This window comes from Piliocolobus tephrosceles, chromosome 13 (assembly GCF_002776525.5).
Source record: "Piliocolobus tephrosceles isolate RC106 chromosome 13, ASM277652v3, whole genome shotgun sequence".
NCBI lineage: Eukaryota > Metazoa > Chordata > Mammalia > Primates > Cercopithecidae > Piliocolobus > Piliocolobus tephrosceles.
The window spans coordinates 30,498,485-30,515,467 of record NC_045446.1 but is presented as its reverse complement, the minus strand read 5'-3'; the positions used below and the strand labels follow the sequence as shown (position 1 = coordinate 30,515,467).

Below are 16,983 nucleotides of genomic sequence, written 5' to 3'. Positions count from 1 at the left end.
GTTTCTCTGTCCCCTGAAACTCATGGTGGTGATCCCTTTCTGAGTTCTTATAGTCCTTGGTCCTAGTGCCTAGCTAGGTGCCTCATTAGATTCTGCCTTGCAATGCAATAATTTCACGTGTGTGCCTGCAACATCTTGCCTTAAGTCCCTGGAGAAGAGAGACCATGGTTTTCATCTTCACTAGCTCCCAGGATACTGATATAAATATGGAGATACTTAATCATTCCTTTTGAATTTAAGCCTTCAAATATCACGTTCATGTCATCAATTGCCCAGTTCCTAGATTCACACTGATACTTACAAAGCCCTGAGTGTTGTTGCTTTGGTGAGGAAGTCCTCCCCAGAATCATTATTGAAGATAGAGCATGCATTGTCACAAACCTTTTAAAAACCTGGTAACTAAAACTGTAACATTCTTAAAGACAACCTAGGGGAACAGCTTTATGACATTGGATTTAGCAAGATTTCTTGGATACGACATGAAAGGCACAGGCAACAAAATCAGAAATAGGTAAATTGGATTACATCAAAATTTAAAACTTTTGTGCATCAAAAGACACCATCAACAGAGTGAAAGGGCAACCCCCACAGAATGGAAGAATATATAAGTCATATATCTGATAAGAGATTAAGATCTAGAACATATAGGCCGGGCATTGTGGCTCATGCCTGTAATCCCAGCACTTTGGGAGGCTGAGGTGGGTGGATCACCTAAGGTCAGGAGTTTGAGACCAGCTTGGCCAACATGGCGAAACCCCCATCTCTACTTATAAAAAAAAAAATTAGCCAGGCGTGATGGTGTGTGCCTATAATCACAGCTACTCAGGAGGCTGAGGCAGGAGAATAGCTTAAGCCCAGGAAGGGAGACAGATGTTGCAGTGAGCTGAGATTGTGCCACTGCCTGGGCGAGAGAGCCAAGATCACGCCTCCAGCCTGGTTGACAGAGCGAGACAGGCTCTGTCTGGATTTAAACAATCCAGTTTCAAAATGGGTAAAGAATTTGAATATCCATTTCTGCAAAGAAGACATACAAATGGCCCACAAGCTCATGAAAAGATGTTCTACATCACTAATTATTAGAGATGTAAATCAAAACCATAATGAGATACTACTCCGCACCCATTAGGATGGCTAATGCACGAGTGTTAACAAGTATTGGTGAGGATCTGGAGGGTTTGGAGCACTTGTGTATTGCTGGTGGGAATGTAAAATGGTGCAGCCATTATTGAAAATAGTATGGCGATTCCTCAAAAAAAGTAAAAACAGAATTACTATATGATCTAGCAATTCCATTCTGGACATACACACAAAAGAATTGAAAACAGCAACTCAAACAAATATTTGCACATCCATATTCACAGCAGTATTACTCACAATAGCCAAAAAGTGGAAGCAACCAAGTGTCTATCAACAGATGGATTTTTTAAAGTGATATATAAATACTATTATATATATACACATATATATGTGTGTGTGTGTATATGATATATATGTACACACACACACATACACACATGATTCCACCTTAAAGAGAAAGGAAATTCTGACATAAGCTACAACATGAATGAAACTTGAAGACGTTAAGTGATATAAGCCAGTCCTGAGAGGACAAAGACTATATGATCCTACTTCTGTGAAGTTCTTACAAAGTCATAGAGACAAAAAGTTGAATGGTGGCTGCCAGAAGCTCGGGGGAGGGGACAGTTATTGTTTAATGGGCAAGACATTTCAGTTGAAAAAGATTTAAAAGTTCTAGAGCTAGATAGTGGTGATGGTCACCCAACAATATTTATGTGCTTAATGCCACTGAACTGTACCCTTGGGAGTGGTTAAATGTTAAATTTTATGATATGTGTATTTAACCCCCACACCTCCCCAAAAAAATCTGACAAAAGTTAAAGACCATTCCCTAGGCGCAGCTCTGTTCCTACATGCAGAATTTTACATATTGTTCCAGGGAACTCACGATCCTCTCAAGTTCATCTGTGGACCCATTCGACAACCGAGTGTTAGGGGGAAGCCAGTCTCATGAACTCCAACACATTCTTCGGTGCACTCAATGGCAACCCTGGCCCACTTAGGCCTTTTCGAATAGTGCTCATCCCTGACTTCTGGATAGACTTCTTTGCAGAAGCCCATTTGTCTCCAAGGACAGGAAAGAAGAGTGCAGGTGGTTATTACGCAAAGCCACAGCATTAAGGAACTCAACATTCTTCTAGATATCAACCTTTCTCTCTGAGAATCCAGTACTTAGAGTGTAGCAGGTCCCAGCTCCATTGGGGGTGGCGGTGGTGGAAAAGGCGGCGTCTTGGATAAACAGAGCATCTTTAATGCCTGTTCAGGCCAGAGCCCCTTTCCAAAGACTTCAAGACTGCTGTGGGCCTGCTGACTCCTCTCACGCTTTCAAGCTACGGTGCTTCCCATCACATTGCAGAAGGCTGCCTTGGGTCATATCTCACAAAGGAAGAGCTATTAACAAATATTCCATTTGTATTTCCTGCGTGGCCCACCATCTGGAAATATCTTTTATCTGGCAACTTTTGCAAAATGAACCGAATCTTGAACGAGGTCTTGGCAGGTTTATGCTAGCCTCTCTATCACTCCAATAAGTCATCTCCATTCTCACCTTCACAAGGGTCAAGCAGTTGTGACTTGGGATAGGAGACAGGGCTGGCACGGAATGGTAGCAAGTCATCTGGGCCCCGAGGCATCTTTTTAACCCTGAAAACGTCCACTTGGAGGGCAAGAGCCAAATCTAAAAAATTATTATACATACTTTCTTTCAGCTAAAATATGTATGCTCTCACTCCAAGTTCAGATCACAATTTACAATTCCACATTTTGTAATTTTAAGTGCAGTCTGGCTTCCCCAAAGACTGCAAGCTCATTCTGCCCATCCAAGAGCCTTCTTAGCTCAGTCTCTGGCGTGCAGTAAGCATACAATCATGGAAGGAATGAAGGAATGAACAAATGAATTAATTAAACCCACCTTACCTGCCTCTCCACTAGTTACTTCAAGTCCAGGTTGAAAAGTACCTTCTTTTCAGAGCAGTTGTTACTGAAAGAAAATGAGAGGAGCCCTCTGGTTTAGACAGCTAGAAGTAGAAAGGAGAAAGAGAGAGAGAGAGGGGGAAAAAAAAAAAAAAGAATTCTTATCTTCAGTTAGAGAAATGTTTCCACAGGTCCTTGATAAACTAGGGAAAAAGACCCCCAGGGCTTTCTGATAGCCGGCGGGTGTCCTTGATAGTGTGACGGGTGGGGCAGGCGGAACTTTGGCATCAGGGCTCAGGGATGGATTCTAACGGTTTCTCTGCTGGTTGAAGAGGCTGCTTCCTGCCGACTTCTTTTTTTTTTTTCTTCTTCTTATTCTTCATGTACCAGCCCAGCTTGTGAATGTGAAGGAGTCGTCCCTTTTCCAAATGAACAGGACTGGTGTGTCGGGTGGCCTTGCCATTGCACGCGCCTGCCGGTCTGAGAAAACGAGTGTTCGTCTGTGTCTGAGACTGTTTGTGTCTCATGCTTTGCAAATCTCTTATCCCTCTGAGTCTCAGAAATCCCCCATGAGTGAAAAAGGGCAGGTAGCCTGGTGCCCATTTGATAGGAGAGGAAATGAGGCCAAAGCCCTTCCAAATCTTAAACATGCCTAAATTAGAGAACTGCGTGACCCTTATTCCTTAGACTCGGGCATTCTTGCTCACAGGCATGTCTTTTGAGTATTTTTCAAGAGGAAGAGTTTCATGAGGCAAAAGCCAACATACAGATACCGTATTACCTGTGGTATTTATTGGATTTGTCTCTTGAGTGATTCAAACAAAACATTACGGTTATAAATAGATAGACCTAATTGCTGCAAATAATATCTACCTTTTATTGAGCACTTATTATGTGCCAGACATTTTAAATACTTGATCTTATTCAATTCTGATTTAAAAAAAAAAAAACCCTCCTGAGATCAGTAGTGTTATTCCAATTTTACAGAGGAGGAAACTGAGAGAGAAGTTTCAATAACTTTCCCAGTGTCATACAGCTGCATAAATGTAGGAGATGGAATTTAGACCTAGGTCTTCTGACTCTATGCCCTCATCTCATTCACTATGCCAGTGTTTCCCAAATTTCCTACGTTTGCATGTTAGGAGTACATATTCTTAGGCCCAATACCCAATCTCCCAGATCAAGGGAGAAACCTCAGAAGGCCTTTCCCTGATCTAAAAAATAGCCTCCTCCCAGGCACTAACACACCGCTATTTAATTTTCATCATTATATTTGTCACTACTTGATATTTTCTTATTTGTATATTTGCATATTGTCTTTCTTCTCCACTAAGGGATGAGATCCATAAGTGCAGATACAAGATGTCCAAAGTTTTAATTTCTAGAAACTGACTAACAGGGATGGTACCTAGGAAGTACTCAATACATATGTATTAGATAAGTTAGTAGACACTGTCCAAAGTATTGTGTTGGGAAGAATTGTGAGTCTGGACCCAGGTTCTGGAGAGAAAAGGAGAACACTGGTGTGTGTCCTGAGATTTCGGCATGGGAAAATGTTGGCACATATGCCATGTATTTGCCATCCGAGAGAAAGAAACTCAGTCCCCCCAAAATAAGAGGAAGATGACACAGCAAGTCAGTAGGAGAGCCAGGTAAAATACGATCACTTATTTCCAGGACCTTTATCTCTTACTTGGAAGTCAAAATGAACACGTTTGTAATGGAGAAGAAATCCACAGTCAACAGTGAGGTGCTGACCAAAACTGCAATCAGATTGGATTAGGGAGCGATCAGAGTGGACATCAGCATGGAAGGCTTTCTGGAGGAAGCAGAAAATCGAGTTGCCCCTTGATAAGCAATTATCTGGAAACTTTCTTTGTTTTCAGGCTTGTACTATGAGCTTTACCTACAGTGCTTTTTAGGCCCTTGCAACACCCTAATGAAGTAAGTATTGTAATCATAATGTTATGGTGATGAAACTGAGTCACAGAAAGCCTACAGAACTTGCTCCAGATCACAGAGCTACTAAGGACTGAGTAGGAATTAACAGCCAGTGATGTCAATAATGGGTTTCTTAAGCAGAGCAGGTGTGTCTGGTAGGAAACAGCCCAAGTAAGGGTCTGGGTATCCGGTCAGTTGGAGGAGCTGGAGGTGCAGTTCACAGGTAGTAATGAAGTCAACAGGCTGCAGAATTGGACCAGAACAATATTCCAGTGAAAGGAACCAGATCTACTGTTCACTCCCATTTGAAGGCGTTGGATGCCAAAATGCACCACACCTGACCCAGTGATTACAGGCAATTCAAAGGTTTATTACTTATGCAGGCATAGTCAGTGAGGGGAGCCCCTGGTTGAGGGCCCCACTGAGAAGAGGGCTCCCTGACCTCTGGGGAAGAGAGAGAGCCTGGTGCTGGGGACCTAGGTAGATATAGGATAGGAGCCCACCTGTTGAATAATGCCGAGAGGGATTATGGGGGGAGATTAATTTTGAGTGATCTGCTCTGGTGGGGGTCAGGCTGCGGACAGTCAATCAAAAAGAGCAAGGGTGAGTTTTCTTGCATGTGATTACTAGGTGCTGCAGAGGTGAGTGGGGCTGAGTGGGTGGTGAGGGGCAGGGGGGGCCCTGATGGTTTCTGCCCCAGTGGGTGTTAATTGTTTGGCCAAATGACATTTTGCTGGGAGCAACTTTTTGCACTCAACTCAATTTCTTCCAAATTCACTCCCTAACGTTTGGTTCACCATCCCAAGAGCTAATATACTTGTATACAGGCTGTACCAATTTTACATAGCCAGTGCAGTACGTAAGTCTACTTGTGGGCAGGAGGGCCTCCTAAAACAAGGTCACCCTAGGCTATAGGGGACATCCAAGTCCTAGGGAGTTCAGAGTACCACATGTAGAATTTGGTTTCGGTTTGGTGGTACATCCATTGGGCTATTTGGATTACTTTGCCTTCAGTATTTATCCACATCCAGCAGGATACACTATGTCCTCTGAGAGCGTATACTCCTTCTGGGAAGCTGGCATGTCATCTGGAACTAGTCTCTTATCTGCCACCCTGGCAGTTAGGGGTTTTTGCCCTTCAGTGAAAGCTTCCAGTGCTGCTGATTTTTGTGTTACAAGGGCTGATAGAACCTGGGACCTTTCTCTGAAGTATCTGCTAGTTTTCCTGGTGTGATCATATTGTAAGACCTTAGTCCCACTCTTCTAGCCCCGGGTCATGCTGATACCCAGGACAATGGGTAGGAAGACGGCTCATCACCTCTGACTAGGGACTGTGACCAGCAGGGTTAAACTTCAGAACAGTTAGAAAAATGTGAAGGGGGTTGTCAGAGTTAACAGTGTGCGGGTGAGTTTAGGTAGTTGGGATGTCAGGAGGAAGTTATCTAGGAGTGGAACAGGTAAAGCAGGTTCCCTCTGGGGCTTCCAATCTCTCATGTTCCTTTAATATCTGGGGTGGGCCACGACACTGGTTGTGCTATGTGGACCTAGGAAGATACAAACATAGGCATGTATTTGCACATTTGGATAGATTCATGATCTGGACTCATAAGCCAGGGACCAGACTGGATAACATCTGAGCCAGCATAGGACAGGGCAAGACCTAGGAGCCTAGACCAGAAGGGTTTGGTGTTGGTGGTTTTGTGGTGCAAATAAGGGAGTGACCTGCTTATGGGGGCAGACAGGAGGCCCAACATTGCACGAGGTCCAGCCACTGGGATGTGGCTTTATCTATGTGTACATACAAGTTAGCCCGGAGATAACCTTGGGCAGTAGAATTGCTTTGGGAGGCCCAGGAGGGGAAGTTCCAGCCACAATAGCAATGAGGTTTATTGTGCCCAATGGGGAGGAAGTGGGAGGAGAGAGTTATAACTTTGGTGGCCTGTCTGGTGGCCACCCTTTTCAGGTATGTGACAAATGCTGATTAAGGGATCCCCCAAGGGAAGCTGTTTGTGCTCCAGCAGGGGGGTCCCTTGGTAGATGATGTGGGTAACTGGTGGGCAGCCTCCAGGATGCAGTGGTTGGCTGGGATGTGGTCATCACCTGCAATGTGGCCATTGTCTCCCTGGGCTGGTACAATTTTTTTTTTTTTAGCTGGAGTTTCGCTCTTGTCACCCAGGCTGGAGTGCCATGGCACAATCTTGGCACATTGCAGCCTTTGGCTCCCAGGTTCAAGCAATTCTCCTGCCTTAGCCTCCCAAGTAGCTGGGATTGCAGGTGCCTGCCACCATGCCTGGCTAATTGTTTTGTATTTTTAGTAGAGACGGGGTTTCACCATGTTGGCCAGGCTGGTCTCAAACTCCTGACTTCAGGTGATCCACCCGCCTTGGCCTCCCAAAGTGCTGGGATTACAGGCGTGAGCCACCATGCCTGACCACAACTCTTAAGTCAGATTTGGGTCATGGAGGTATAGGTATAGGCTGACATCTGGAAGGATGTCACAAAGATGCACAAAGCAGAAGGAGTGCTTGAGGGCACATTTAGAAGGGGTGCTGGAGGGCACCACATGCCCTGGGCTGCCAATTGGGCATCATTACTATGATAAAGGTAGTTTGTGGGGGAGGTGGGACTAAACATGCAGGACCACATTCCTTTCTGTTTGTCCTGATGGCTGCTCAGGATGATGTGATATTCCTGGCCCAGGGTGTTGTAGAAGAATTGTATAGTCTAAACAGATAGGGATGACACTGCAGGTGCAGTATTGCCCAGGTGTCCCAGCACTGAGTAGGGAAACTATGTCCCAGGCCACCAGCCATATCAGGCATAGCAAACTATCAAAAACCAAAAGTTTCCACAATAACATTTTCAGTTTTTAGAGTCTGTAATAGCATTTAGGGCTGGCCTTTTCTAATGACAGGGGCATCTGTATCCCACAGCTGTGAGTGGCTGTCCGTGCTTTGGCATCCGTGGTGGGTAATAGACAGTGTCAGCCATTGCTATTGTTGGGGGGCTCTTTTGTCTTCCTCCGAGATCCACATGGTGGTAGGTGTCAGTCCAGGGGCCAATACTTCTATTCCCTGTGGAACAAGCTCCACGGTAGCCAGCCTTTAAATCCATCACAACTGGTAGATGTGTTAGGGGATGGGAGAGCCTCATTTCCAGGCTGGTAGAAACCTGTTGTCAGGGACTTCACTGTTCCATCCATAGCCAGCAGGTCCCACTTATTATTGCCATTGGTTTGACACCGATGCTTTGTGAATTGTGGATACACTGGAAAAGGATAGAGGAATGAAGGATCGGAGGAGCGGGAGGAGCAATCCCATAAGGGAATCCATGGCTTGGAACCTGGGACTCTTGTCAGAACTAGTTAATGTAAAACGAGGGCATTTTATTATGGATGAGGGGCCCATAGGGGCAAGTATCAAGGGAGATAAGAGCAGTAAGAGAAAACTGATTTGGAAACCACAAGCCATTTTGTAGCTTTAAGAGAATATACATCATTGTAGAGTTTGCGGTAGCCTGGTGGGAGAAGTAAGCCAGTGACAGACGGGAATATATGTCCACTATGGTTAGGGCATATTGCGGGGTTGGGGAACCTGAGGGAAGGACCCATTACCATCAGTTTTCCATCATGAGTGTGGTCAGTTTCCTCAGTGATTCTGCTAGGAGTGACATATTGCACCCACCCATATTTCTCCACAGGTACTCAATATGTTTGGGATAACAGTTGAATATGAGTGGGCAACGTACATGCAGTATCTTATTGTGGAAGGCCTTAGTTGCTAGTCTCCAAGACTGTGGATTTATTTATTTATTTATTTGCTTGTTTATTTATTTATTTATTTTTTTTTTTTGAGACAGGGTCTTGCTCTGTTGCTCAGGCTGGAGTTCAGTGGCGCTATTGTTGTTCACTGCAGCCTTGACCTTCTGAGTTCAGGTGATGCTCCCAACTCAACCTCCCAAGTAGCTCTGTGCACAACTACGCCTGGCTAATTTTTTTTTTTTTTTTTTTTTTTTTTGGTAGAGATGGGGTTTTGCCATGTTGCCCAGGCTGATCTCAAACTCCTGGGCTCAAGCCATCTGCCTGCCTCGGCCTCCCAAAGTGATGGGATTACAGGTGTGAGCCACTGCATCCAGCCGAGAACATGGATTTAATGAGCCATTAGTCCATGGAAGACTCTTGAACAGGGGAAGGATGTGAGTGGAGTTGCATTTGGGTTGGGTTGGGGTGGGGAGAGCCTAGAGGTGAGGCTACTGTGCTAGGAGCTTAACCACCAGTGAAGAGTTGAAGAAAGGAGTTGGGGGCAGTGGGAGTGACTGAGTGGGCAATGACAGAAGGACCCATGTGGCTGGCCAAGACTTGTCTGCAGCAGACAAGGGAGCTATAGCCAGGCAACTGCAGGGCCATTGATAGAAGCTGCCATGGCTTGAGCACTTGCTCTCTGCCATACTCATACAAGCGCATTCATGTATGATCTCGCTCATCCCTCACACTGAGGTCATTTGTGGGATGCAAATGGCCAGCCTTATGCTTCTGCCCCGTCCACACAGGCCAGGGGCCATACTCTGTGCCACTGCCAGGGTAATCCTTTCATAAACTGCATCAGATCGTCTCACTCCTCTGCTTGAAGCCTTCCCAAGGCTTCCTTCTTGGTCAGAGTAAAAAGCCGAAGTCCTATAAGGCCCTGCATATCTGGCCCCAGCCCTCTCTGTGTCCCCTTCTCTTATACTCCCTTTCTCATTCCCTCCCTCTGCTTCAGCCACACAGGCCCCCTTGTCATTCTTCAAACTCTTGCTTTAGGGCCTTTGCTCTTCTCCTTCTTCCAGGAACATTCTTCCGCAGATGTGAGTTTTTCTTACTAGAAAGGTCTTCCTTCATCACCTGAGTAAGACACTAATAACCCAGGCCAGCACATTCCATTTTCCCTCACTCTGTCTGTGTTATTTTTCTCCCTTGCACGTATTGCCATCTGGCATACAATATGTGTACTTGCTTATTTGATTGGTGTCTGTCTCACCCTCTCAAGTTTGTAAGCTCCTTTCAGGCAAGAGCAATGTTTGTTTTGTTGATGTCTTCGTATCCGCAGTGCCTAGAACAGTTCCTGCTGTGTATGGGGCGCCCAGTAAACGCTTGCTGAGTGGATGAATGAAGTGTGTATTATCATCCTGATTCGATGAAAGGGAAAACTGAGGCTCAGGAAAGGTAAGCAACTTCTCCAAGCAGGACAGCTGGTAGTTGCCAAAGCCAGGGTTCAAGTCTGACTACAAAGCCTGTGCTATTTCTGTTAGGGTAGAATACCCTCGAGTCTTGAATCTTTGTAACTGAGGAAATTGATCTTTTTTTTTTTTTTTTTTTTTTTTTGAGGCGGAGTCTCGCTCTGTCGCCCAGGCTGGAATGCAGTGGCCCAGTCTCGGCTCACTACAAGCTCCGCCTCCCGGGTTCATGCTATTCTCCTGCCTCAGCCTCCTGAGTAGCTGGGACTACAGGCTCCCGCCACCACGCCCGGCTAATTTTTTGTATTTTTAGTAGAGACAAGGTTTTACCATGTTAGCCAGGATGGTCTCGATCTCCTGACCTCATGATCCACCTGCCTCGGCCTCTCAAAGTGCTGGGATTACAAGCATGAGCCACCACATCCAGCTGAAAATGGATCTTTAACAAACAGAAATGGGGAAATTGAATGGATTTGGGTAATAGGGGAGAGATGACAAGTTCATTTGGAACTCTGCTCTTCTTTGACTGCAGTGGGACCTCAGAGGCTAGGGGTAGCCATTTGAGCATCTTCTGTGTGCCAGGCGCTGTGCTAGGCACTAAGGATTTAAAAATAAACAAGACACCGTCCGTACCCTTGAGGAGCTCACCAACTAGGGGTGAAGTGTCCAGGACACACTCTGAGTTCCTGTTGTGGCAGCTAACCATAGCCAGACCACAGCACGGAGCCGAGCTGGCAGCCAAACTCTCCAGGCCAGATACGGGCCGGGTAGCAGCATCTGACTGTCCCGTGCATCTGTTCAACAGAATTGCTGAGCAGTTCTGTTGTGCCAGACAAAGCAGTAACACTAGAGATACAGAAGCAGGTCAGACAAGGGTCTCTTCTCAGAAGCTCACAGCAGTGAGGAGGAGGCATCCTTCACTCACTATTCATTCATCCGCCAGCTAGAAAACAAGCACTTGTCATGTGCAAGGCTTATAAAATTTATAACACTTATGAAAACACTCCTAGGCTCTTGTTATAAATCAATGAAGAAAAGAGAGATGATCCCTACACTCAAGGAACTTACAACCGAGTGGCGATGCGGAGAAAAGAGAACTCTTAAATGCTGTTGGTGGGAATGTAAATTAGTACAATCTCTAGGAAGAACAGTATGGAGATTTGTCAGAGAACTAAAATTAGAACTACCATTCGATCCAGCAATCCCACTACTGGGTATCCATCCAAAGGAAAAGAAAGTATTAGATACCTGAACTTGTAGGTTTATTGTAGCACTATTCACAATAGCAAAGACGTGGAATCAACCAAAGTGTCCATCAGTGGATGATTGGATTTAAAACTGTGGTGTATACATGCACAATGGAATACTATTCAGCCATAAAAAAGAATGAAATCATGTCTCTCGAGGCCACATGGGTAGAACTGGAAGCTGCTATCTTAAGTTTAAAAAGTCAGACACAGAAAGACAAATACCACATTTTTCACTTATAAGTGGGAGCTAAATAATGTGTCCACATGGCCATAGGGTGTGGAATGATAGACACTGGAGACTCAGAAGGGAGGGGGAGGATGATGAGAAATTAATTAATGGGTACAATGTGTATTATTCTGGTGATAGATACCTTAGAAGCCCTGAATTCACGACTATGAAATTTACGCATGTCACAAAATTGTACTTGTTCCCCATAAATTTATATAAGTTTTTATGTTTTTGTTTCTGTTTTTATGAGACAGAGTTTCTTGTCATCCAGGCTGGAGTGCAATAGTGACATCTTGGCTCACTGCAACCTCCGCCTCCCGGATTCAGCGATTCTCCTCTCTCAGCCTCCCGAGTAGCTGCGATTACAGGCGCCTGCCACCACGTCTGGCTAATTTTCGTATTTTTAGTAGAGACAGGGTTTCACCATGTTGCCCAAGCTGGTCTTGAACTCCTGACCTCAGGCGATCCACCTGCCTCAGCCTCCCAAAGTGCTAGGATTACAGGTGTGAGCCTGTAAGTTTTTTAAAAACTTAGAGGTGAGTAATTATAATAAGTGATACTATTATTACTCTTATTAACAATGACAGTGATGAATGATGAGGGCTAAGTGCCAGCTACTATCCAAGCACTTCCATGATTTATTTCTATTATTTCTCACAATGACCTATGGGTACCCCTATATTACAGATGAGAAAACCGAGACTGCCATCTTTCTAAGGTCTAAAGTGATTTTCTGGGAGCACAAACAAGAGCTTAATTAATTTTAATAGATAAAGACAGAAAAGGCTTCACAGAAGATTCACCTTTTCAGGGCAACCTAAAGAAGTACGGGTTTTCTTTAAGCTGAACCATTAGGGCAAGAATCTGGAATAATATCTGCTTAAAAGGGGAGTTATGCAAAGTCAACAAGATAAGATGTGTAAACCCAAGCACAGTACCTGGCACAAAGTAGACACTCCCAAATGTTTGTTCCCCTTCATTGATCCTCTGTGGTAGAAGGAACTTGTAGCCACTTTCCCCATCCACCTTGGTTTTTCAAAAACACCCCTTGAAGTTATAACCTCCTTGGGAGCCAAGGCTTCTCTGAAGCACCCCATTACAATCTTTGCCCTCATCTCAGAACTGGAATGTGTTTGAAAATGCTAACAAGGACAGCAGCCCCACCTCTTCTTCATTGCCTAAGGTTGTTAGGCAAACACACACACACATGCACACACACTCACACAGTTGCTGGGGAGATCATGGTAAACACAAGCCTCTTTTTTGGATCAGAATAATTGAGTGGTCTCCCTTTGTGGCCAGTGTACAGGAACAAATTAAATGGGTAAATTAGCAGTTCCCGAAGACATTAGCAACCAGCGGCTCACACAGCAAGCGCCTGACTCACCGTGGGGCCTCTCCAAGTCACAGCCTATGAATAGGCTCTTCCTCCCTCCAAAAGAGAAGCCAGAGTGCCCGGAACACCATAGGGGAAGCTTGAAGGCTTGTACCCCTTTGGAGTCTTTTTATTTTAAAAGACTGATTTAATTACCACTTCTTCTGGCTCCTTGAAGATGAAAAAAGTTCCCTTGCAATCCTCCATTCATCGGAGAATTAATGAAGCCTACTCACCGCAGATGATGTAATCCTGGTGGCTTCCCCCATCAGATCTAGGCTGCCTGCCCCACGGATACCTTCTGGGCTAATTGCCTGCTTTGCACCTGTTCCTTCTCGGGAGGCCCTGGCACCCTAGCACCTGGTGCCTGTGCCATCTCCTCTCTGCCAGGACACCCACAGGCCCTTGTGAATAGCAAAGCCCACTTCAAGGCTGAGGGCAGGTGGGGGTATTTCCTTCTCAATTCTGCTCAAGGCCCGTTGCTGTTCTTTGAGGATGTTGCAAATCCAGGGTTTGCAGGGCTGGGCCACTCGGTGGCCTGGTTGTCTATCTGATAGGGCGGAGCCTTCACCCTTGCAGTGAGCTCTGTCACACCAGATGTGCTCCGTGTGGAATCCTAGCCATCAGGGGATGACCTCAGCAAGCCCTACAGGGCCCAAATCCTAACTCAGACCCTCATCCTCCTACTCAGAACGTGGAGACTTGTGATCCTCAGTTTGGACGAATTCCAAGAGACCTTCCAATTCCAAGAAGCTGTCTTTGTTTCTGTTCACACATAGCTCTCTCTCCCTCCTAGACCTTCCCCCTTTCAACTTCTCCCCTACACCATCAGCCTGTATTTACTTCTCCTTCTTGCTCAATGCATTACTGTGTTATCCCAGTTAAGAGGGGCTGCAGGTTGTATCAGAAAGTTCAGAGGCTCACATGACCTGGATTGGAACTTGGCTCAGCCACTGACTAGCCGGACAAACTCAAATAAAGTACACAGCTTCTCAGCACCTCGGCCCCCTCATTCATAAAAAATCAGGGACAATGGTACCCACTCTGCAGGGCTGTTGCATGGATTAAATTAGACAACACAAGGAAAGAGCTTTCCTAAGTTCCAATGCCATGTAACACATACAGTATTGTCTTACCCAGCAATAATTTTGGTGCATGGATCTGATCATCTCTCTCTCTCTCTTTTTGAGATGGAGTCTCGCTCGGTCGTCCAGGCTGGAGTGCAGTGGCGCGATCTCGGCTCACTGCAAGCTCCGCCTCCCGGGTTCACGCCATTCTCCTGCCTCAGCCTCCGGAGTAACTGGGACTACTGGTGCCTGTCACCACGCCCGGCTAATTTTTTGTATTTTTTTTTTATAGAGACGGGGTTTCACCGTGTTAGCCAGGATGGTCTCGATCTCCTGACTTCGTGATCCGCCCACCTCGGCCTCCCAAAGTGCTGGGATTACAGGCGTGAGCCACTGCGCCTGGCCGGATCTGATCATCTCTTAATTAAACATGGAATTTTCCTAATATGGTTGTTTTTTTGAACTCCTTAGGGTCTGAACAGTTATAAGTGCGCCGAAGTTGGGTCTTCACGAGCTGAATAAAAGGGGGCTCTGACTCTCTTCTCTTTTGTCCTTACCGTAACGTTCTTATCAGCTGCTCTCCTGGCCCTGCCTCTGACTGTGGGCTTTGGGGCCACTACAGGCTCTCCTTTCCTTCTCCCTCTCTGAGTCCTGAAGTCCTGGTTTGCAATATACTGTTGCCGTTCTCCGGAAGGGCTGCTTCCCCATGCGCCCCTGTCTGTCAGCTACCTCCCCCGCATGCATGTCTGTCTGCTGGGCAAGGCCCTATTCCAAGGTGACATCTCGCCGGGCCTCACCCACAAGTCTCTTCCAAGCATTAGCAGCCCACCCCAGTCCAAAGATATCTTTTATAGCTGATCTCTGGCGGCACCTCCTACCTTCCAATTAGGAGCCTGTCAACACCCGGGCCATCACTCTTCCTGCAGCGGCTGACAACACACACGCCTGCCGCAGCTGCTCCGGGATAGTCAAGCAAAATTATTTCCGTGGTGGTGGCCTGAGCACAAGAGTCGGAATCTAGGTGAATCCGAATCTAGTTCTGCCTTCTCACTTTGCAAGGAGGTGATTTATTTCTCTTTGAATTGGCAGCACCAAGCATCATGCCTGGCACACAGTAGGTACTCATAAATGAACACGTGTAAATTAAATCGAAAAGGCCAAAGACACATTGCTAGCTTACAGATTCCCTTTCTCAATGTCTAATGACATCCAGTTCATTTCTTTCTCTTACACGTGCAGATCAGAAAGTTAGCTCATAACTCATCTGTCGTGATTTTTTTCTTTCCTTTACTTCTGTGGTTGAAAATAAATTTACCCCAGAAAAGAGAGAAAGAAGATGCCTGATTCCTTTGTCCTCCCTCTTCGATCCTCTCTAAATCTCCGGGTCATGGTAAGGCTCTCTGGAATTCAGGGCCATTTTCAGACACTGGAGCTGATGAGGGAAGTATGACACAATCGAACATTTTCTTATCTGGCAGTATGGTCTGGTGGTTAGCATACGGTCTCTGCCAGTCGGAAGTCTGCCTTTCTATTTCTGGGGCTTAGGGGAAACCATGAAGCAACAGTCTTTGCAGCCTGTTCAGGCTTTGCAGCAAGAGCCTCACTCTTGCTTTCTCTTTGTCTTGCTCCTGTAGAGTTCACATTGGACCTGCTTACCCACAGCAGTCACCAGCTCAACCAGGGAAGGAAACGCACCACCCTGCTAGCCCTGCTTCAGCCTTGGGTGAGGCTGTGAAGGCTGGTGGTAAACCGATGAAAGATAATCCAAAGAAATGAAAGTAAGGGTGATGAGCAGGAGAGCGGTTTGGGGCTGAGGGTATGAAGATGCCATGATGGCTGACTTAACCACATCAAACTAAACCATGTCCCCTACTACAATTCATCAGCCTGAAATTGTGAGAGGCTCTCGGGGGCGGAGATTTCGCTGGCGAAGGGGCACCCTGTGTGCCTACAAGAGGAGGTGGGAGGGAAGTTAACCTTGCGTTGTCCTCCAGGGTGCAAATCCAGACGTGGGAAAAAGGGGAAGTTCTTTTATCTGAAGTAGAAAAAGGTCGGGGAGAGAAGGAGAAACACCCAGAATGGCAACAAATTTGATGAAATCAGAGAGGTACAAAAAGAAGAGAAGAGTATTAAGATCAGATCTTCTGAAGGGCAGAGAACTACAATGACACACTTGCTTTATTGCTGGACCTAGGACAGTTTATACGGCGGTTTGGAAAGGCCTCCTGAGGGGTTATCTGTGTCAGTCCAGCCCAGCATCGATAGAAACATGAATCTCTGAGGAATTCTCTTACGCCTGAGGCTTCAAAGTACATAGAGATTTGAACAGCCTTGAAATCGATGGGAAATTTTCAACATTTGATCAGTCGAATTATCCCACCATAACTCTACAAGTTCTTGAGCCACATCTAGAAAGAACAAGGCAAGTTAGGGAAAAATCATCATTTAACATGCCATTTCCTTCCTCATTTCTACCCAAATGATCTTTAGGTCTCAATTCCTGCTACTGTTGCTGTTTTTCGCAACCAGGAAGCTATGAGACCTTTGGGTTATCTTTAGAGTGAGACCCTCTAGAAGGTTTTAGGCTGAGCCTTGGGCTGGGTGATCAGATGGCATTGGCCTTGGGCTGACCATTGCTTTGGAGTTGTGAGAATTTCCTCTCTGCAAAGGAGGTTCAAACACTATGTTTTCTCGGCTAATTTTATGTGCGTTATGCAGAGCGTCAGACTATAGTCAGAACATAGTGTTTTACAGGATCCCAGTGTTAATATCACAGAAAAGTCCAGCTGACATTATGTGATGTAGGGTGCTTTAAAAGAAAAAAAAAAAAAAATTCCTCTGCAGGGGGCAACACTAAGAGAAGGATACTAGCTTTTTTTTTTTTTTTTTTTTTTGATAGAGTCTCAGTCTGTCGCCCAG

The 16,983-nt window shown here is 45.7% G+C and overlaps 1 protein-coding gene across 3 annotated transcripts in view; it reads right to left on the bottom strand.

Moving 5' to 3' along the window:
• The window catches only part of LMO2 (LIM domain only 2), a 34,183-nt gene extending 20,458 nt beyond the window's left edge, over positions 1-13,725 (bottom strand). The window contains exons 1-2 of one of the 3 annotated variants that reach the window (XM_023185504.1): positions 13,234-13,725; positions 2,995-3,058 (exon numbers count right to left, since the gene is read on the bottom strand). Coding sequence is in view for 2 of the 3 variants with exons in the window: in XM_023185501.1 (XP_023041269.1) it covers positions 2,627-2,695 (69 nt within the window). In the remaining variant the exon portion in view is untranslated. Of the gene's footprint in view, positions 1-2,626; positions 2,711-2,994; positions 3,059-13,233 lie in introns of those variants that run through there. The other 2 variants (XM_023185502.1, XM_023185501.1) reach the window with 2 other exon arrangements.
• Positions 13,726-16,983: the final 3,258 nt, after the last annotated feature.